We start from the raw sequence: 22,633 nt of genomic DNA, 5'->3' as shown, positions 1-22,633 counted from the left end.
TTACAGAATTGATCGATTTGCCTGAAAACTTGAGAATAAGTAGTGAGTAATCCAAGGATCAAAATCTATATGATGCCGAAAGGCGCGTTTACCATGGGGGTGGTTGCCACCCCATTTCGGGGGTGGAAATTTTTTATTATATTTTAATCGTAAAAGTTGGTAAAATCGTTCATTCGAAGCAAAAAATGTTCTATACATTTTTTTGATAAAATTAATAGTTTTCGATTTATTAGCTATCGAATGTGTAAGTTTTATATCGAAAAAAATCAATGTTTTTAATCAGTTTTCTGCTAATAACTCAAAAAGTTTTCGTTTTATCAAAACAACTTTACTTAACAAAAATGTACCTTTTGAAAAAGTAAACAAAACCTTTTTTTATTTTCTTTAATATTAATAGTAATCAAACTATAATTTATTACATGTTAGCTCTTCTTCGTCAAATATTAACTATTGTAGTTTCAAAATCAAAAAACGGGAAAACTATGCATTTTTCGAGGATAATTTGTTTAAACTTTTTCAAAGTATTTAAAAATATCTATCTCCAGAAATAAAAACAAGTCTTTAGCTCAAAAATTAAGTGACTTAATAATGAAAAGAATGTCAGTCCCCATTTTTTTCAGCGAAAAAATGATCGGAAGCCACCCCCTACTCACCACCCTAATTAAAACTAGTCATTGACCTTATTTGGTCTTCTTTATTTATGTATTATAAATAGGTTCTAGAAGTTTGACTGGCTTAGAATGATTAGTTTAAAAAAAAAATGGAGTTAAAAGCGAGTACCGAATTTTTGTAGTTTGGAAAAAAATAGTATTTTCTTCAGAATAGAAAGATTAGCATAGAGATACGAAAAAATGTTTAAATATTAAATTGTACCTCATTTAATTCCCAAGAACCCGGTTTGCAAAAATATTTTGTGCTGTAAAAATTGAGTGAGCTATTGACAATTAAAACTTGTAATAACATGCAAAAACCACCTTTACCAACTCTTTCAAAGTCACCTCTTTTTATGACTGAGAATTTTAAAAAGAATTAATATTAATAAGCTTATAGATCTTATAAAAACCTACAAAATTCTTTTTACCAAACTTTCTATGATAAAAAATAAAAAAGTTACGGTAAAAAATCAATATATTTTTTTGAAAAAAAAAAAAGAAGAAATCCAATTCGAAGCATAATAATGTAAGTTAGCGGTGTTTCTAGTCATCGGCCTTATTCATTCGTCTTTATTTATGTATTATTAATAGATTCTAGAAGTTTGACTGCCTAGAATGATTAGTTTTAAAAAAACTGGAGTTAAAAGCGAATAACGAATTTTTGTAGTTTGGTAAAAAATGCCATTTGCCTCGGAATAGAAAGCTTAGCATCAGAGATACGAAAAAATGTTTAAATACAAAATTGTAGGTTATTTAATTCCACAGAACTTGGTTTAAAAAAAAAATTTCTTCGGCAAAAATTGAGTGAATCGTAAATGAGTATATATCGAAAAACATTGATTTTTTCGATATAAAACTAACACTTTCGATAGCGAATAAATCGAAAACTATTAATTTTATCAAAAAAATGTATAGATAATTTTTTACTGAGAATGAATGTTTTTATCAACTTTTTCGGTCAAAATATAATAAAAAATTTCCACCCCCGATATGGGGTGGCAACCACCCACATGGTAAAAGCGCCTTTCGGCATCATATAGATTTTGATCCTTGGACTATTCACTACTCATTCTCAAATTTTCAAGCAAATCGATCCATTCTGTAAAAATTGCGAGGTGAAAAGCTTCAGTTCCTGGACTAATATATAACAGATGATTGAGCTTCGCTACCACAGTATTATTGTTTTTAATGCTAAAACCTGAGTCAGTGGAGTTTAATAGTTGGGAAAGGGAAGTTCAAAGCTAAACAGAACCACAATGGACTCAACGAGTCTCCTTGAAACAGGCCCCGGTTGATTGTGATATTTTCCGTTTCGATATTGTTTTCACCAGGTATTTGGAGGTGAATTTTAGTCTTCCAATCTGTCATTATATGCCTTAAAAATGTCACTATGTTATCATCGACTTTGTATATTCTCAATATATCTATAAGTCATTCATGCGGTCTGAATCAAATGCCTTTTTGTAGTCAATAAAGGCAGTAAAGAGGTTCACGAGGAAAATAAACTTCCTGTAGCTGGCTGTATACCACAAATCACAAAAATACCAAGTTTTTTGTAAAGGGAATATATTAAAATACCCTAAATAAGGGTCACAATACAAAACGTTTTCGGATTAACGAATCCATCATCAGTGTTTAAAAGCCCTAAAATTAAGTATAACCTAATTAATTGAGAGAAAAGTTAAAAATTGACAGAGGTTTAAAAAAAACAAGAGGCCATACTTACAAAAATTGCACGCCTGAGCCACCAAAATGTATTGGGTAAAAACCCTTTAAATGTAAATGATAAAGTTATTTTACATATTACTGTGTTTTCAATTTTATCAATTAAAGGCAAAATAAAAATTAAATTAATTTTTTTTTTAAATAACGCGGGCACATAAATTTGATACACCCTGTATATTGAGCTGTAAATATTTATTAAAATTTAGTTTGGATGTAAGTGGATTTCTCTTTTTAATGAGCTTTCCGATGAACCATTAAAGACTTTTGTGAATAATTAAAGTGAAAAGGACGATGTATTTAGATTTAAAATGAAAATAGATTGTTTATTACGAGAACTATAGAATCCACAGGTAGATGTAATTATCACTTTGTGGGAAAGTGGTTTAAAAAGAAAGTTTGGAGTTTTAATATCTTTGTTCAACACGAGTAAATGTTGTAGAGTTTCCCCGAAAGTAATTAAGGATGGTCGGAATAATTTTGAAAACGACTGTTTGTTTGTCGAATGGAAAAGTCGATGTTTCTGATTCTTGGCAAGTTGGAAGGGGAAAGGTAGATTGGATGATTGAGAGAGTTTGAAAAAGAAGTCATTATGTTTTTGGCATCGCTGAAGAGCAGTTCGACGTTGTCGTGGATAGATAGTTAGCAAGTACCAGTGGCTGTTTGATAGTGGAGAATAGTGTTGAAAAGTGGAACGAGAGACAGATCAAATTGAGACGAAATACCTCTTTGATTCTGTATTATTGTGAGAAGGAGAGCAGAGAATTTTTGGAGTTTTGTTTGAATCGAGTACGTGTCAAAAGAGGCCCGGCTTGTTGGAGAATTCGTGCTGGTATGCTGATAGTTTTGAAGCTGGAGAACGGAGAGGGCTTTGATGAGTAGCCTTTAACATAGTCAACGAGGGAGAGCTGTTTTGGGTCACGAGAAGACATCAGAGTGAGTGAAGCAAAAGGTCAGTCAACTTATGTGAAAGATATTTTTATGTTCGGAAACTAAAATTTTGAGTAAAAGGCATATGAATTAAAATTCCAATATTTCTAAAAGTAAATAGGAAGTATAGCTAATCTTGCGAATACATAAATTTGTTTTGTTTAGTTTGTTTTACCAAAGTCATCGGGAACAAACCGATAAATTGTTTTTTTTTTTAACTATAATAAATTTAAGTGGTAAAGTTTTCATTCGGACATCTGTGTCCACAGGTTTTAGATTTGATAGATTTTAGAGTATCGATTTTGACAAATAAAAGACAATTCTGTATGTTTATTTTAATATTTTGCTTTATTTCTTTTCCCTATTTTATCCCGATTAGGATCAACTAAGAGATACTGAACCCACGAGAGAAGATAAGTATAACGTGAGATAATTTAGATTTTTTTAATAGTATAAAAAGGCACCCTGAGATTTTTTATTCATTTTTATGTATGATTTGCGACAATTAAATAATTAATCAGATAAATAATAATTAATATAAAATTAATAAAAAGCAGATCATAACAATATTTATATAAAAATCATCTGATGTTAAAGATATACCTGGATGTTACCCAGGGCAACACAGGACTCTCCCCACGTGGTTTAAATTTTTTTGGAGAAAACCTCACATATTGGATTCCAATGGCCAACTGACAACTGAATTCAAAAGCAACCCAAAACGACATTAAGAACTGTCAATGCAACCGAGTTGCAGAAGTAATAATATAATTGCTAGAAGTAATAATACAGCTGTAGTTGACTGTATGACAGGGACCCGCCTCCTCAACACCCTGCCACCGACGTCCCGCATGCTGTCACGTCCAGCACCGGCTCCAGACGTGCCCTGGCGATCCCCAGGCAGCGATCCTAAACATAAATCAATATTCTCCATATTAATGGGTGTGCATTTTATACCTACTGCCAGGTGTCAGTTTTTGTTCCACGGCAAGTATCCCTGCTACCCTCTACGAATACCCAGAGAGCATCCCCCATTCGCAGGGTGCCGCGCCTGATAGAAGAACTGACAAAAAACTCCCACAGACAGTTTTTATCCAGATTTAGCCATACGGCTCACACTCCCTCTAAGAGGAAAATTGACTGATTAAATACCTACGGTATCAAAAGGATTGAGCTCTGGTGGGACTCTTTCCATGTTATCGAGCCCTAGGTGACTTGGTACGCAGGTGTATCTCCCAAAAATTTTCGTACACTTCTGGCCGTCGCGAGTAGTACAGCTGTCTGCATGATCTTATAAAGATGTTCATTCGGACCCAGCTTTTTGATGCTTTCGAGGAGGGTCTTCGGAATGACTCGAGTAGTAGACATATTCATCGGTATTGTCTGGTTACTTTGCATTCTCCATTGTCTCCGTATTTGAATTTCCAGATCTCTGTACTTGGCGATATTTTCAGTATGGGTACCCCCCGTTAAGATAGGCAAAATGCCTTCACTCCCAGAATTCAATTTTATTAATTTTTTTACGTTCTATGCAACTAAAAAATGAGATAACGCGGATTTTTAGCTCGCCACCCCCCTTGCCCCTCCCCCCACAGCCAAAAACGTAGATTTTTAGATTTAATTTTTTTTAGTTGGGTTGCAATCGATTTAAAAATTTCAAAAAATTCACACGTGTAGCTGAGGCCTTTACAAAACATATCCATTTTTTATGGACCCATAGGTCGAGTGTACATAACCTCAATTTTTTTTAACTTTTTTAAAACCTATAACTTTTTGTCGGAGGGGGCTGCAGGTCCAATTTTTTTGCATTTTGTGTATTTTATCAAAACCTATCTCTCTGATTTTTTTCAAATTTTTCCTATCTTGAAAAATCAAGAAAACTGTTTTTTTGGGGGTTTTTGGGGATTTTCTCCATTTTATAGACTGCAACATAGATCAACTCAAGGTTTTGTTAATAGATTATGTATAATTTAAAATAACTGAGTATATTAAAATATTCAAAAATTGTGCGAAACACTTGTAAACCCCCCAAAAACCATGTTTTTTTAAAGTTTTCTAAGGATTTTTGCGGGTCTAATTATATTTTTTGTGATCGATACAGCCTGAATTTTTTTGTTTATTTTTTTTACGTTCTATATGATTTTAAAAATTAGGACTCACCGCAATTTTAGCCCACTTCCCCTATTCCCCCTCCCCCACAGCCAAAAATGTCAATTTTACAGAACAGAGGCTTTTACAGAACATCTATTTTTATGGACCCGAAGGTTGAGTGTACATATAACCTCTTTTTTTTGTTTTTTAATAGGTACGTATATTTTTTTAGAATGGTTTTAGAAGGATGGGTCGATGGTTTTAGGATGGGCCGGTGGAGTAACAGTAGCTGGTAGAAAAATCTCCAATTTAAGATTTGCTGATGACACTACACTTATAGCAGCAAATGAGCAAGAAATGTTTGATCTTCTGCGAAAAGTTGAGTACGAAAGCAATAAAGTTGGTCTGAAAATCAATAAAGCTAAGACAAAAATAATGGTGGTCGACAGATTTGACACTATTCAACTGACTAACATATTACAGGAATACCAGATAGTAAACACCTTTGTCTATCTCGGGTCTAGTATAACTAACGATGGTAACTGTGAAGCAGAAGTTCGGAGACGTATTGGTATGGCAAAAAATGCGATGAGTCGCCTAACTAAACTTTGGAAAGACAGATCTCTCTCTCAAAATATCAAGATGAGACTGGTGAATGCCCTTGTATTCTCAATATTTCTATACGGAGCAGAGACTTGGACTCTTCGCGCATGCGTGCGCCAAAAAATTGATGCCTTTGAGATGTGGTGCTGGAGAAGAATGCTGCGCATACCTTGGACAGCTCATAGGACAAACGTTTCCATTCTAAACCAACTCAATATTAAAAAAAGACTGTCCACAATATGTCTGCAACGAATTCTGCAATTCTTTGGTCACGTGGTTCGCAGAGGTGACGACAGTTTGGAGAGATTAATTGTTTCTGGAAACGTTCCGGGGAGAAGATCAAGAGGACGATCACCAACTAGACGGTCTGACCAAATAAAGCATTCAGCTGGAAACTCATTCTGCGAAGCTCTTAGAGCAGCTGAAGATAGAGACCAATGGAGAAACATTGTTAGGAATGTTATAACGTTAAGTCAGGCTATAACGATCTCAAAAAATATAATTAGAATCGCAAAAATTCTTACAAAACTTTAAAAAACCATGGTTTTTGGGGGATTTAAATAAAAGTGTTTCGCCCAATTTTTTAATATCCTAATATACTCAGTTATTTTAAATTACACATAATCTATTAACGAAACCTTGAGTTGATCTATGTTGCAGTCTATACATCTAGGATACATCAGGATGTATACTATACATCCTGACAATGTAGCAAAAGGAGGCAGCGCAATAATAAAAGATAACATTCTATACCGGGTGTCCACTTATATTTTCCCCCATTTTAACTGCCTATAACTTCTAAACGGCTTAAGATAGAAAAATTCGGTTTTGGCTGAAATGTTTTATTTTAGTAAAAGTTTTGTCTGAATGTATTGAATTTTTTATATCACTTTCAAATACGAAAAAAAATGGCGGATTTTTGGAAAAAAACGTTGTTGACTTTTTTTTAATGGAACACCCAGTATATTTTTTTGTAAATTGAAAGAAAAGTCATTCACCTATCCAGCGATATAAAGTTTTTCAAAATCGGTTGTCAAATCACTGAGTAATTAATTTTTAAAATGAGCGGTGCAACGTGGATATCACATACCAAAATAACATAACATAAGCAAAATGATATTATGTTATGTGATTTCCACATTGCATCTCTCATTTTAAAAATTATTTGCTCAGTTATTTGACAACCGATTTTAAAAAAATTTATATCATTGGATAGGTAAATGACCGTTTTTTCAAACTGCAAAAAAATATACTGGGTGTTTCAATAAAAAAAGTCAACAACGTTTTTTATTTAAAAAATCCGCCATTTTTTATTTAAAAGCGACATAAAAAATGGTCATTTACCTAAAAACTTGAAAAAAGGGTCATTTACCTATCCAACGATATAAATATTTTTAAAATCGGTTGTCAAATAACTGAGCAATTAATTTTTAAAATGAGACATGCAATGTGGAAATCACATCAATTCGCTTAGTTATGTTAGGTTTGTTCGTAGTACGATCCAATCGATCAGCAACCGTTGCCAACCATCAGACGCATGCGCAGTTAACAGTTAGCGCTGCGCAGTTAACAATTCGAGTTCGTAGACTAGGAACGCGCTTGCGTCTGACGGTTGGCAACGGTTGCTGATCTTCTACGAACAAACCTGTTATTTAGGTATGGGATATCCATGTTGAACCTCTCATTTTAAAAATTAATTACTCAGTGATTTGACAACCGATTTTGAAAAACTCACTGGATAGGTAATGACCTTTCTTTTAATTTACAAAAAAAATATACTAGGTGTTCCATTAAAAAAAAGTCAACGTTTTTTTCAAAAATCCGCCATTTTTCTTTTCGTATTTGAAAGCGATATAAAAAATTCAATCCATTCAGACAAAACTTTTACTAAAATAAAACATTTCAGCGAAAACCGCATATTTCTATCTTGAGCCGTTTAGAAGTTATAGGCAGTTAAAATGGGGGAAAATAAAAGTGGACCCCCGGTATTATGAGGAGCTAAAATATGAAACAGAACTCATACAAGTAACTACAGTATGTTTCAAACTCGAAACTAATTACGAAATTAATGCTCAATTTATAGCCCCCCTAATCATTCCATTAAAAAAGAACACTGTGTAGAATATAATATGAAAAGTTCGTGAAAAAGATATATTATATAAGGTGACTTTAAGTGGGTAGTAACAAAATTTGATTGCAACGCTTTTTAAATGCATTCACTTTTTTCGAATCATGAGAAAACTAATTAAGTAGCATTTTTGAAAAATTTTAATGCAGAGTGAAAGATTACATTATCATGAGGGCCGAAAGTCCCTGAAAACTTCTACAATGTTTATTTGAATAAGTTACAGGGGTGAAAAAAAAATAAAAAGTGAGTGTAATTTTTAATTTCAATTATCTGATTCAAAAGAATCCATGTGTTTATTCTAAGGGACTTTCGGCCCTCGGTAATAATGTAATCTTTCAATCTGCGTTTAAATCCCTCACATATATTTATTAGTTTTTCAGAATTCGAAAAAAATTAATGCACTTAAAAAGCATTTCAAGCAAATTTTGTGTCCTTTGTTCTTAATATGAAGGATACCCAATTGAGATCAAGATTAACAATAACTAAAAGAAAAGAGTCACTGGCAACCTTAAAATAACAGAAATGTGAAGTAATATCAACAGGTAGACCGACTTATTGGCCAACAGAAAGAAACAAAATACCAGACTTACCTAATTGATTTCTTTGTCGGGATGTGAATTCAGATTAATCGCCCATAATACTCACTGTGTGTGACATGTTTATTAGAAAATTACCATTAAAAAAACCTGAACAACTAGATGAGGAAGTTGAGTTGTTTACTCAAAATATATAAAAATCAGCATAGTGGCAACAATCCAGAGCTCACCAAGATAAAACAAATTTGAACAATACTAGTAAAAAGCTTAAAAAAAGGCTAAAGACCAGTAGTAGAAGATACTAGCTGGACTAGAAGCAATGAGCAAAAGGCAAAGAGATTTGCCATATATTTAGAAAATACATTGAAACCGCATGATAGACACATTAGTGATCAATAAATATTGTTAGAGCCTAATCAGACCAACACCCCCGAAGGAAGTAGGTGATGAAATAAAAGACAAGATACATCATAAGAAAGAACCAAAATATGATCTAATCACGGAAGAATTACTAAAAAACCAGACTAATAAAGCCATAGTCAAAAAAGCTACATTTAGATTGAGATATGTCCGAAATTTATGGAAAATAGCTGGGGTTATAATGATACAAAAACCAGGATGATGTCTCCTCATATAGACCATTATTACTTTTACCAGTAATGTTAAAGCTTTTGAAGAAACCAATAATAGACGAGAAAAAACTCATTCCAAACCGCTAATTTGGCTTTAGAAATAAACATTTTATGATTGATGAGATGCACAGAATTGTAAACATAATTGAAAAATCATTAGAAGAAAAGAAAGGCTGTTCTACAATCTCTTTTGACGTAGCTATGGCCTTAAACAAAGTCTGAAATGAAGGTTTAATCTACAAACTCAAAATTCTTATGCCTAAACAATATTCAGGATGTTTGGCATAAATACTGTAATATATTGGTTTTTTCTGTGGTTCATATTTCTTTTGTAAACAAATTATTTAAGTAAGTACTTATAAATAATAGTCTCCCGTTTTATACTGCTAGCATGGCTTGGGGATTATAGCAGTGTAGTCTGCTACATATAGGGCCTACAGTATAGGTACAAGGAAGGTAACAGGGCCAGTGCTAGGCTTCAACCACCTATTATTACTGAGTTGACCTGGGGTCGACTGAGTCGACCTGGAGCCTATAGACATTTAAAACTGCCTAGATGTTCTCCCCGACGCTGGGTTTCGAACCACGGGCTACCTGCGTGGAAGTCAAGCATACTAACACCTAAGCTATCCGGGCCCTTTAACACATTGCCTGCTACTTACTAGTGCTGTTGATTATATACTTTCGAGTATTCTACTCGAATACTCAAACATACTTTCGAGTATTCGTTACAAATCGTTACTTTTGTATAAAGTAATCATTTACAGTATTCGTTACTTTGATTACTTTTGTTATTTTTGTATTTGAGTACCGGTAATCATATCGAGACTCGCATTTTTCAGTATTTCGTATAAGATCCGATAATATAACGACCTTCACGGATCTATTTATTGGATAGAAATTAACGACGTTCTACACCTTCGTTGCGGGGTATGCTTCTCAGAGGAAAGGAGGGGAAACTTATATGCAAGCGAAAGTTGGTAACAATGCATTTATAGCAAAATACTCAAATCATATGTTTCAGTATTGAATACTTTATAAAAATAAATTATAATAAATTACGGAAATTACGGAATTAATTATAATAAATAAATAAAAAATAAATGGGACGCTAAACAATCCTCATTTTTTAATATGTTATTCCTTACCAAAAAACCTTTAATTTAAGCACAAATAATTAAAAATCCTAAATTTGGGTCAAAAGTTATTAACTTTTTAAGAATTCCCATAAGAGCCCATGTTAAAACTTAACTTTGACCCTTAATAGTAATTAAATGGCACGGTAAAACAATTTTTAAAAAATCAAGTCTTAGTTTTTTGAAGTAAACTATAACATACTAAAATTTCATGCAAATCCTTAATTCTTTGCCGAAAGTGTAGAACGTCGTTAAATGATATGTAATCTATTATGTTAAAAATTATTAAAAACAAGGGGTGCCCGACATAATTTTGTCCAGACTACTTTGGACAAAAAAAGACACTTTAAAATGTAATAATGCATTTCCACCCATTTTTGTATTGTAGACTTTTTTCCAGACGTCATCCTAATCCTAAATACAATGCAAAAAGTTGCAAATCTCTATGTACCTACTATATTTAAATATATATTTATTCCTGTGTTTTTAGTGATAAATGCCCCGGTCTAATAAAAACGATGGCATAACTACATGTAAAATTAAAGTTGATGATCATAGTCTAGAATATTATCATTTCTACATATCGACCGTTAAGTACCAATACCTCCTATCTACATTTTTTTCAAAAATAAGTTTATCGCGCCATCTAACTGCAAAGCTTGTTACGCATCTTCTAACAAAATATCCTAACTGTATCTATTCTCAAAGTATTTAAAATAACATCATGGAAATATATCCTACCTTAATCAGCGTTTTTTATGCCGGAAATACCTTCTAACTGAATAGCAGAAATACCTTCTATCTACTCATTTGTGGTTGTTGTTTGTTAGTTGTACCGCCTATCAACAGTTTCCCGGTATTATTCGTTTTTTGTATCTTATTTAGTTCTTCTGCCGTACAATATTGTATTTACGTGTGTGTCTGGTGTTATCAAAAGGTAAGGAGTGTTTTACAACTAAAATTAACAGCCTAAGTAAGACTTTGTACAAAAAATAAATACCTAACCTCAATTTAACTCATGTTTTTGTGTGTTAAAGTTCTTATAAATTAATTTTAAGTTAAGATGATAGTTACATATTCAAGGCTTATAATACAGTTATAGTTAAAAATGTACACACAACCACCAAAGGGAGTTTTAGTAAATTGAAATGTAGATAGCAGATCTTTCCACAAAAATAATTAAAATTACTTAAGGTGTTCGTAGTACATAGGCGGCGCAAAAAACGGGCATATCGGATATTTTGTCATAATGAAAAGCTGTTTAAGAACAGAAAAATGCAGCTATTAATATTAAAGTACGTTTTAACTAACATTGGAAACAAAACATTTTGCTTTTATATGATAAATTATAATAAAGATTATTTTCGATCCCCTAATAGTTATATTTACGTAACAAGCAATGTTTAAAGCATTGAATTTTCAAGTAAAATCTCAAAGTAGTACCTAAATGCAAATTTTTTTACAGATGAATATCAATCAAGATCGACGTAGGAAAACACGGGCAGCTGAAATATTAGGATTGGCTTTGAAACTTGATGAAAACATTCCTTATGGCTGCACAAGTGAGTCTACTACTAGCGTTATTATTTCTGAAGGTTTAGAGCCCACAAGATCACAATCTAAAAATCTGAGCCAAGACGAACACTGTGTAAACTTAATTCATGAAACTACGACATTGATCCACAGTGTACTGTTACCAGATGGAAGTTCCTACATTCCGGAGACAAATGAAAATATTACTCCTCCTATTAGTACAAGCCAACAAGTTGGTAGTCTTGCCTTGTCTGACAATCAAGAAAGTAATCGTTCCTATCAAAATGTGTTTTCCTCCAACAATTTAGAAGACTCCCACTTCCAACAGTTAAACGAGGAACTTCATACTGAAAATGTAATTACAGAGAGAGCATCGACTCCAAGTACATCTTCAGCTCACGATTTTTCACCCAGTGAAAGTTCCTATAACCCAGAGTCTGATTCATCGGAGACTGAGAGCGAAGATAGGGTGTCTGAAGAAAATAGTGTGCCGGATTCTGAGCTGGTGCCAAGACAGGTTTATTTCGGAGAAATCAATGAAGAACGAAAAAGAAAAATTAAACCAGATAGTAAGACTTGGAAAAAAAATCGTAACAAAGAGTTAAGAATGCTTGGCAAAGATTACTTAGGTTATACAAATCCGAAAGAGGGAAAAATGTTACACAATACTCCCCGAAGCGCTCGCAAACTGGGTGAAGCATGCAAGTCTAAAAAATGTACAACAAGTAAAGTCAGGAATTGTGAAAAACTGACCGTGGAGATGCGACAAGATATATTTAATAATTTTTGGACAAACTTAAATTGGGAACAAAGGAAGATTTATATAAATGGATTAGTCTCCCGACAAACTACTGCTAGAAAAACTGTAGGGTGTGAGACAAGACGGGAAGGTACTTTCCAGTATTTTTTGCCTACAGCTGAGGGTAATTTGTGAGTTTGCAAGACATCCTTTTTAAATACATTTTCCCTAGGTTCTTTTACTGTACAATCTTGGGTCAAGAAGTCAGTTCATAAAACACTTCCATGTAATGAAGTCACCAATAGCAATCGAAAACGAGTTGTGCCAAGAGGAACGGCGACAAGAATCCAGATGCTACGTGAATTTTTTAAAAATATCCCAACACTTCCCTCTCATTATAATAGAAAAAATTCGAGAAAATTATTCATCGAGCCATATTACGAGCCATCGAGTGCAAGCAGACATACTTTTGACAAGATATTTAAAGATTCAAATCTTTCTATTTATACCTTAAAAAAGGATATGTGTGACATCTGTGTCAGTTATAAAGAAGGAAATATTTCAGACGAAAAATATAAAGATCATATTCAACGTAAATCAAGAGCAAGAGCCGAGAAAGAACATGACAAGGAAAAAGCACAAGCTGGTGAATTTAATCTTCTTACAATGGATCTTGAAGCTGTCAAAGTGTGTCCTTATCTGACTGCAAGTGCCCTCTACTTCAAAACGAAGTTAAGTTGTCACAACTATACGGTCTACAATTTGGTCACTCATCATGCAACATGCTATTGGTTTGACGAAACTGCCAGTGACTTGACAGCAAGCACATTTGTTAACTTCCTTTTAGATTACTTGTCACAACACTGTCTCGCCAACAGGTTACCTATAGTAATATTTTCAGATGGCTGCACATACCAAAATCGGAATAACATTTTGTCTAACGCATTATCTGCCTTTTCTGTAAAATATCAGATAGTTATAACCCAAAAGTTTTTAGAACCGGGTCACACTCAAATGGAGTGTGACTCGGTCCACAGCGCTATCGAGACTAAATTGAAGCATCGTGAGATTCATCTTCCGAGCGATTATGCTTCTGCTACTAAGGAAGCAAGAAGTAAGCCATTTCCGTATGAAGTGAAATTGGTTGACTATCAATTTTTTAAAAATTACGCAAATGAGGACACATGGCGATACACTTCCATTAGGCCAGGTCGTAAAGTAGGAGATCCTGTTGTAACAGATCTGAGGGCTTTACTGTATACCATAGATGGAAAAATACAATATAAACTAAACTTTGATGATGAGTGGAGTGAGTTGCCCATAAGACCTAAAATTATTCCTGAACCGATTTATACTCCCTTGCATGACAAAGTGCTACCTATTAGTTCTACGAAGTACTCTCAGTTACAACAATTGAAAACTGTGTTACCGCAAGACTGTCATACATTCTATGACTCACTATCTCAGAAGTCTTAATGTGTTGATATCATTAATAATAATAATAAAGTTTTTTGAGTTTAATTCATTTTTTAATTACATTTAAGACCTCCTATCTTCCATTAAACACATATATTTCAAGTAACAGAGAAAAACAATACCTCCTAACTGACAAACTGTCTTTTTCAAAAGCTCTTTCAAAATCAAATATGTGAGGTACGATAATCTTATACATAAAAAAGTAGAAAGTCCATATATTAAATTATTCTGATTGGCAGAGCAAAATTAAATAAGTTTTTTGCTTCTCCTGTAAAATTTACTTGTCGTTAGATAGAAGGTATTGGTACTTAACGGTCGATATTTTCCAGTAAATCTAAGCTATTTTTTTCTAGGCCTGATACGAATAGTGTGTATTTATTATTAAAATCTAATGTGTTGCATTTTTATTTTCAAAGGAACTAACATCTGTGAAATTCTGTGAATTATCTACCTCAACAAATCGTATAGACATCTGTTTCTGGGTGCATGCTTTGTTAAATGATATACCCCCCTCTGTTTCAGCTACTTCTCAGTTCTCAGCGCCCTGTAATCCTGTAAAACTCATCATAGCCTTCGCCTTCATAGATAAAATTTTAGTTAACTCTACTGATGCCGAACACTCGTGGAATACCGGTCCGATTCCGATATCAACTGATTGTACATAATATAATCATATGTACTCAAAATAGGTACTCGTTCAGATACAATTGGTACGAAGTAATCAGAGTAATCAAAGTAACGATTTGCCTCTCTGTATAGTAATCGTTACTTTCGTTATTCGTAAGTAACGAGTACTTTGTAACAAATAGTTACTTTTTCAACATCACTACCTGCTACATGCTTTTCTCAAAAAGTTTCATGGGACGCCACACCAAAAAAGTTGTTCAACTCTTAGAGGCCATGTCACATTTGACTAACGGAAATTTTTACGGTGAGGCCATGTCAGTCATACATGACTGACACGATAGCTTTTGAAGACCCTTCTATCACTCAAAATTACGTGAGAGTATATAGATTTTTATATGATGGTGAGATGCTTCATTAAAACATTGGTAGTGCTCCAAGAAAAAATAATGACAAATTAAAAGAAAAGAATAGTTTTTATTTTTGCCATGCAAAAGTGAAACAAAAACAGGAAAATATAAATGTATTGCATATGAATATTTTTAAAGCAGTCCAAGCACATGGGGTTGATCAGGACAACCACAGCAATAAGTCATTACTTTTTTCACCTTCTTTCTGGCTTCCGATCTTCCTAGAGAAACAATCAAATGTCTGTAACAAAGCTAGCAAATATGACGAATTTTTTGTCTTTGGTGGATGCATGTCCTGTTTTTTCATGGGTTCTTCTCTTGGTTCTTTATCTCTAACAAATGACATGGCCTCTTCCAAAATAAGATTTCGGGCAGGCCACGTCAGTCACAGTAATTGTGTGACGATTTTAAATAAACAAATATCACGCAATAATTTTTTGCTGAAAACATTATAATCTAGATGTAAAAACGATTCCCTATGTCTTCCTTTTTTGCTGTGGCCTCCAGTGAAAAAACGTTGTCACTCATATATGACTGACATGGCCTACAGCAAAAAATTTCTGTCAGTCAATTTTGGGTGACGTGGCAGGCAATGTGTTAACTAAGTACTTAACGTAATTACAAGTTAATTAGACTTGTATTAAAAACTTGTAATTAATTACATAGAGCGAAAACATTGAAGAGCTGAAATTGAAGAAGAATTAATGGGAAAAATATAGCCAGATGCATGAAATCTCTTAACTTAGAATGGATAGGCGATAGGACATATTTATACAGAGACACCCACCATCAGCAGATATGCTGGGAAGGATAATGGACACCACTATGGCTTAGGTGTAGAGCAGCGTTTCCCAACCGGTGGGTCAGGGACCCACTATTAGTGGGTCCCACAATAGTGGGTTGCAAGCGAATTTTAAGTGGGTCACGGCGTGGCACTTACAGTAGCTGAGTAGTGTACAACTGTGCACAATCTAGCAATGGCACCAGATGGTGAGTGAGGGATGGGTCACGAATATGAAAAAACATCAGGTAGGTCGCCAGACATAAAAGGTTGGGAACCACTGGTGTAGAGGAAGGCCTGAGAAGATGGCTAGATGATGTAGAAGAGGATATAATATAAAGAAATACCTAGTAAATGTTACAGACTGGAAAATTCAGTGCCAAGAGAGGCAAAAATGGAAAAGAGTCACAACAGCAGCAAAGACACACAGCATGCCATACAACATGACATAGGAATAATCCACCTAGCCAGCCCAAGAATAGGATTTTGAACACCATGGCCTTAGCTATAAGTACTTAATTTGTAACCATCTCTTATAATATACCCTTAAGTTATATTTAAGATCAAAATTATATTAACTGGGAAACCTCATTCCTATTATTCTATTTACCATCATACTTCAGAACAGTAATTGTTACTAACAATGAACTGTCATGACAGATCGTTGGTTACTAACCGTTTGCTTGATTTTCTTCAAATGGTTTAAATTTACTTCTATGTTGTTTTATTTCAGTATCTTTTGGACATTCCTTTAAGTCTAAATAATGGTCTGTGTCATGTGTACTTTGCCAGTTGCATTCCTCCTTAACTACATATTTAATGCCATCCAAAAGAGCATCATCCAAGTCATTATACTCTATTTCTATTTTACAAGTTTCCTCGCTAACTTCTTGTTTGACTTCCATTTGGTTACACTTGATTTTATGTATTCCAATAATAGTTTTACACCCAAAAAATTAAATCGGTTAAAAATTAATTATTACTATACTACACTATGACTATTATGATACCAAATAAAATGATACTCTCGCCATAGATAAATAATATAGGATTACCGGACACCGGACATTACCGGACTCTCCACCCACGTGGACGTGGGTTGACCCTGACCGTCATCTGTCACTGTCAGTGTCATGTCACTCTGTCCTGTTACCTGAAAGAAATTCTTTATGTTTACCTTTCACTGTGAGTCCCATGACGTCATACCACATCAACATCATAGAACATAGTAGTGCCATAGCCGCCTTTACTTTACAAGCCATGAAGTGAAAAAGGCAACGTCGCAATTGATGACGTCCGTAGTCCGACTTTCGGACTACTGCTTTCGAAACTACGATTTTAAAGTACAAATTCTGGTAAAATTTATAGTATTTTTTGAGTCGAATAAGAAAATATTATTAATTAGAAGTTTGTACAAAATAATATTAAAAGTAATTCCTTGTAAGTAACGTTTATTATACAAAAAAAAGCAATAACAAGAATATAAACGGGATTCATTTTTTTCGAATCCTAAGAAAACTAATAAGTATTTTTGAAAAATTTAAACGCAGAATGAAAGATTACGTTAGTACCGAGGGCCGAAAGTCCCCGAAAACTTCTATGTTTATTTTAATAAATTACAGGGGTGAAAAATTAAGAAAATTTAATGTGATTTTTAGTTTCAAATATGTCATTAAAAAAACATTTTATTCATTCTAGGGGACTTTCTGCCCTCGGCAATAAAGTAATCTTCCATTCTGCGTTTAAATTTTTCAAAAATACTTATTAGTTTTCTCAGGATTCGAAAAAAATGATTACATTTAAAATACAGGCGTCAAAATTTTACATTTTGTTCCTTTCCACTTAAAGTTTGTCGCACTTATTTAGAAACACCCTGAATTGATAAAGAACAAATCTAGTTGTTAAACACAAGCGAATTAATCAAAAAAACAGAATGTTAAGAAAACCGGAATCTATAGTTGGGTTTTAATTTCAGTATTTTATAAATGCCCGGTACACCATAAAAATTTAACTGGTTAGCAACAATATTATTACAGCGGTATTGTAAAAGAATTAGGCTATAACATATTAAAAAATCACTTAAATCTGCCAACAGATTTAGGAAATATAAGACATTAAAAATGACAAAATTTTTAAGTGGACGGATTTCTATATGCACGCAAGTTTATATAAAAATATATTATATTGAACTAAAATCATCTTAATAACATACTTTTAAATGTTCTTTATAATTTGGAGCACGAAATATTGTAAAATATTTCAGTTTCTCTGTAAATACAGTGAAAATTATTTAAAAACAAATGAGAACTGTCAGAATTAATCGGTCTACCAATAGATGTTGCCAAATTTCAACTTCATGGCTTGTTAAGTAAAGGTGGCTATGGTAGTGCACAAGTCGCAATAGGGCTTTTCATCGATTGTACACGGATTATACGACATATGACAGAAGCTCGAAACAAATGACTGTGAATGAAAAGCCCTATTCACTGTGAGCCGATCAGTAGATAGTCCAGGGCGCATCTGTTTTGAGACGGACGTTGAGAGGTGACTCAATTTTTTTTGCAGAAATTGCTTGAAAATAAATCAAATAACAATATTTGAGCTATCCTCCCTCTCAAAAAGGTCCGGAACATTGTTTAAATAATCAAAATGTCAAAAATTGAAGGAAAAATTCGATTTTTTTCTTCGTTTTTGATTATAACTTTAAAAGTATTCATTTCCGAGAAAAGTTGAACTGACATAAAAGTTGCGTAATTAAATTTCCTATAATATAGAATTGGTTAAAAATTTAAAAAATAGTCACCCTAGCTGAAAAAAACATACAAAAACAAGTATTCGCATTTTACGTTTTTAAATTATTTATGCTACACTTAGGACCTTCATACTTCACCCAGAAAAACTTTATGATACAGTAAAACAATACTTTAAATTTCATTAAGATCGGTTCAATAGATTTTGCAAAATAAATTTTGCAATCCAGCTTTCGCAAGAAAAATTCATTTTTTCAAAATGTTACAGGACTGAAAATAAAGCAGATAGCAAGTTGAATTTTTTTTTTGCTTATAGAAGTGTACTGTACCTTTCATTTGCAATTTTTAAAATTAAAATCGATTAATTACCACGGCGTCAGAAAATTTTTGAAATAAACAATAATCTTTGGTGCTACGCGCAGGACAGCGGTGTTCGATTCACACAAGTTGATTCCCACCAAAATGTCTTCCAATCTTTATCTAATATATTATGTTCTTACTCTATATTTTGTTGTATTTTAATATTTTAATTCCACAAAAATCAAACTAATTTTATTAATGTTTGTGAAATATTGTTTAAACAATTGCATATGTTTAAAAATAATAAACTTTATTATTTAAGTTAAAATATATTAACAAAGAAAGTTTTTGCTAATAAAAGTGTTATTTCAAAGGATAGAGTATGTGTTTTTATTTTGCAATAAACAATTTATTGATTTATGTCGAAATGTAATAAAAATTAAAATGTATCAATCATTATCAAAGATCATTGGAATGCCCAATCAAAAAATTCCTGACGCCGTAGTGTTAATCGATTTTAATTTTGCAAAATTGCAAATGAAAGGTACAGTACACTTCTATACGCAAAAAAATTTTCACCTTGCTATCTGCTTTATTTTCAGTCCTGTAACATTTTGAAAAAATGATTTTTTTTTACGAAAGCTGGATTGCAAAATTTATTTTGCAAAATCTATTGAACCAATCTTAATGAAATATACAGTATTGTTTTACTGTATCATATAGTTTTTCAGGGTGAAATATGAAAGTCCTAAGTGTAGCATAAATGGTTGAAAAACATATAATGCGAATACTTGTTTTTGTATGTTTTTTTAACAATTATTGTTATTTTGCAACAAGGGTGACTATTTTTTAAATTTTTAACCAATTCTATATTGTAGGAAATTTAATTACGCAACTTTTATGTCAGTACAACTTTTCTCGAAAATAAATACTTTTAAAGTTATAATCAAAAATCCAAGAAGAAAATCGAATTTTTCCTTAATTTTTTGACATTTTGATTATTTAAACAATGTTCCGGACCTTTTTGAGAGCGGGGATAACTCAAATATTATTATTTGATTTATTTTCAAGCAATTTCTGCAAAAAAATTTGAGTCACCTCTCAACGTCCAAATGTACTAATATTTTTACAGATGCGCCCTGGTCTAAGAGGGGATTTGACAGTTTTCGCCAGCGCTGTTAGTGGCAGTTTTGTGTATTGAATTTAAACAATTTTATCAGAAAAGTACAAGTTTAAAACAGCTAGAGAGCGCTACCGACGAAACCCACAGCCAATAAAAACAGAGGTAAACTCTAAATTTCACATAAACTTCTTCTTTTTCTCAATGGCCTCTTGCGTAAGCAGTCATCCAGTCGCACGAATTTATATATTAAATACTAAAATTATAATGAATAAAATAAAAAAAAAAACATAATTACTTTTACTATTAATTCTGTGTCTTTGTTCAGTAATCAGGTTACAATAATATTTCAGTTCATAATTTGTGTTTTTCTAGATAAATATCTATTTTTCTCGTTTTGTATATTTCATATACACCAATTTTATCAGAAAACTACAAGTTTCAAACCGCGTGAGAGCGCTACCGTCGAAACTCATAGCCAATTCTGTGGTTATGTTACGTCACGTCACATTAGGTTTGTTCCAATACAACGAAGAACCGTCAGGTAACAATCACGTTAATATATAATTAACGTTCCATGGGTTCCATGGTAACGAAATAATACGTTCCATGTTACTGCGCAGGACGGTGATCGTTACATGGACGGTTTCTTGTTGTGTTTGAACAAACATTTACGCATATACATTTATAATAAACTGCGCGCTGCCATTTAAAACTATCTGACGATTGCCACAGAGAAAACAAACTTGATTGCAGATTGCCGCGCACAAACCATAGGCGTATATTCTTGTACGTACATTTGTGCCCTGTATGACACTATGCAAGTTCTTGTATCGAAAATTGTATGAAATTCGGCACGTGATTGGTCGAAATTTTGTTTGTCACCCTGTGTCACGTTATGGTAGTACTGCATCTACAGACACAGCTGATTTTAAATATTTTATAAAATTTATAAACTTTTATATAATTAACATTTTAATGTTAACCAGAATTTTACGTTGACTGCGGTTGATTATTTGTGTTTTTATTTTGTTTTGATATTTGTGCTAAAATATTTGCATTAAGGCCCCGTCTCACCATCAAATAATTGACAGTTATTTGATCAAACTTGACAGTCAAACTTGACTAGTGACACAAACTATACATACTAACTGTCACTTTGTGTCACTAACTGTCAAGTTTGATCAAATAACTGTCAATTATTTGATGGTGAGACGGGGCCTTTAGAATTATCTTCAGTTTGATCCAAATAAGGAACTATTGTATTTTCGTCTATTAAAAAATTATGCACCATGAAACCTAAAGGCCACGTCTCATCATCAAATAATTTGATCAAACAGTTTGAGCAAACTCCGGAAGTACGTCAAAGTGACGTCACAATTGCAGTTTTTTTGAAATTCTAAAAATCTGTGCTCTCAAGGCCGCGTCTCACCATCAAATAATTTGATCAAACAGTTTGAGCAAACTTGACGTACTTGAGGAAGTACGTCAAAGTGACGTCACAATTGCAGTTTTTTTGAAATTCTAAAAATCTGTGCTCTCACTATCAGTCTAGTTTGATCAAATTTTTTGTATTGAGTTGTCTAACTTGTTTGTACTTTAATTAAAATTAAAATTTTTCATTATTATCCACAATGAACACTCAGGATGTGACGTCACTAACTGTCACTTTCAGTTTGCTCAAACCAGTTTGATCAAATTATTTGATGGTGGGACGCGGCCTTTAATTTATAGTTGGAACTTTACTAGGAGCTAAATATATGGTTATTAGTAGAACAGTAGTCCATACCAAACGGTATATTAAGTATCAATAAAAGATTTATAAATAATACCTACAAAAACACAAATAAATTCATCAATACATTATCCCATTTTCATTTCAGCCGCCATTATGAGTAAGTAATTATGACATTTTAGATGTTTTACCAGCAGGTTTTACGTTTTTGCTCTTTGCGCAGAAATTGGCGCAGTTCTTGTACAAGAATCCATGATACTATAAATAACAAGATAATATATTGCACATCCGGAAGTCGTGACGTAACTGGAGACCGGCAAGTTCGTAATGGTTCGTAATCATTCGTAATCTCCGATTACTTTGAATTGTTCGCGGTTGTATTTTATATTTTACTTTTGGCAGTTATTTTGACTGGAATCTCGACATTAAATTTTTTTCGAATACATTGAAGTTTAATTTTATTTTGCTAATTGAATAATTTCATCACATAATGCATACAAATCCTATTTAACTTTAACAAGAATTCAAATGCAACTTCCGGTCTCCAGTTACATCATCAATGCGCGAGCTCGGACGTATTTGCGCTACGGGAAATATCTCTTTATTTATTCGCTCTGAGCGTTAACAAAGTGTCAAAGCAAAATCGACCGACCTGCTCATGGTGGCGGTTTTTTGAAATTTTATCAGGACGCTTTGTGTATGTTTAAATGAGACATTTAAAAAAATGCCGTGTC

General features: G+C 33.0%; 1 protein-coding gene across 1 annotated transcript in view; it reads right to left on the bottom strand.

Annotated features, from left to right (window-relative positions):
* Positions 1–17,099, bottom strand: part of LOC126881900 (zinc finger protein 665-like) — a 35,809-nt gene extending 18,710 nt beyond the window's left edge. The window contains exon 1 of the mRNA XM_050646563.1: positions 16,671–17,099. Coding sequence (XP_050502520.1) covers positions 16,671–16,899 — 229 coding nt within the window. The 5' untranslated portion in view covers positions 16,900–17,099. The remainder of the gene's footprint in view (positions 1–16,670) is intronic.
* Between the last annotated feature and the right edge of the window lie 5,534 nt (positions 17,100–22,633).

The sequence above is a fragment of the Diabrotica virgifera genome, chromosome 1 (genome assembly GCF_917563875.1).
Source record: "Diabrotica virgifera virgifera chromosome 1, PGI_DIABVI_V3a".
In the NCBI taxonomy this organism is placed as follows: domain Eukaryota; kingdom Metazoa; phylum Arthropoda; class Insecta; order Coleoptera; family Chrysomelidae; genus Diabrotica; species Diabrotica virgifera.
Note: the sequence above shows the minus strand (reverse complement) of the source record. Positions and strands in the feature narration are given on the sequence as shown.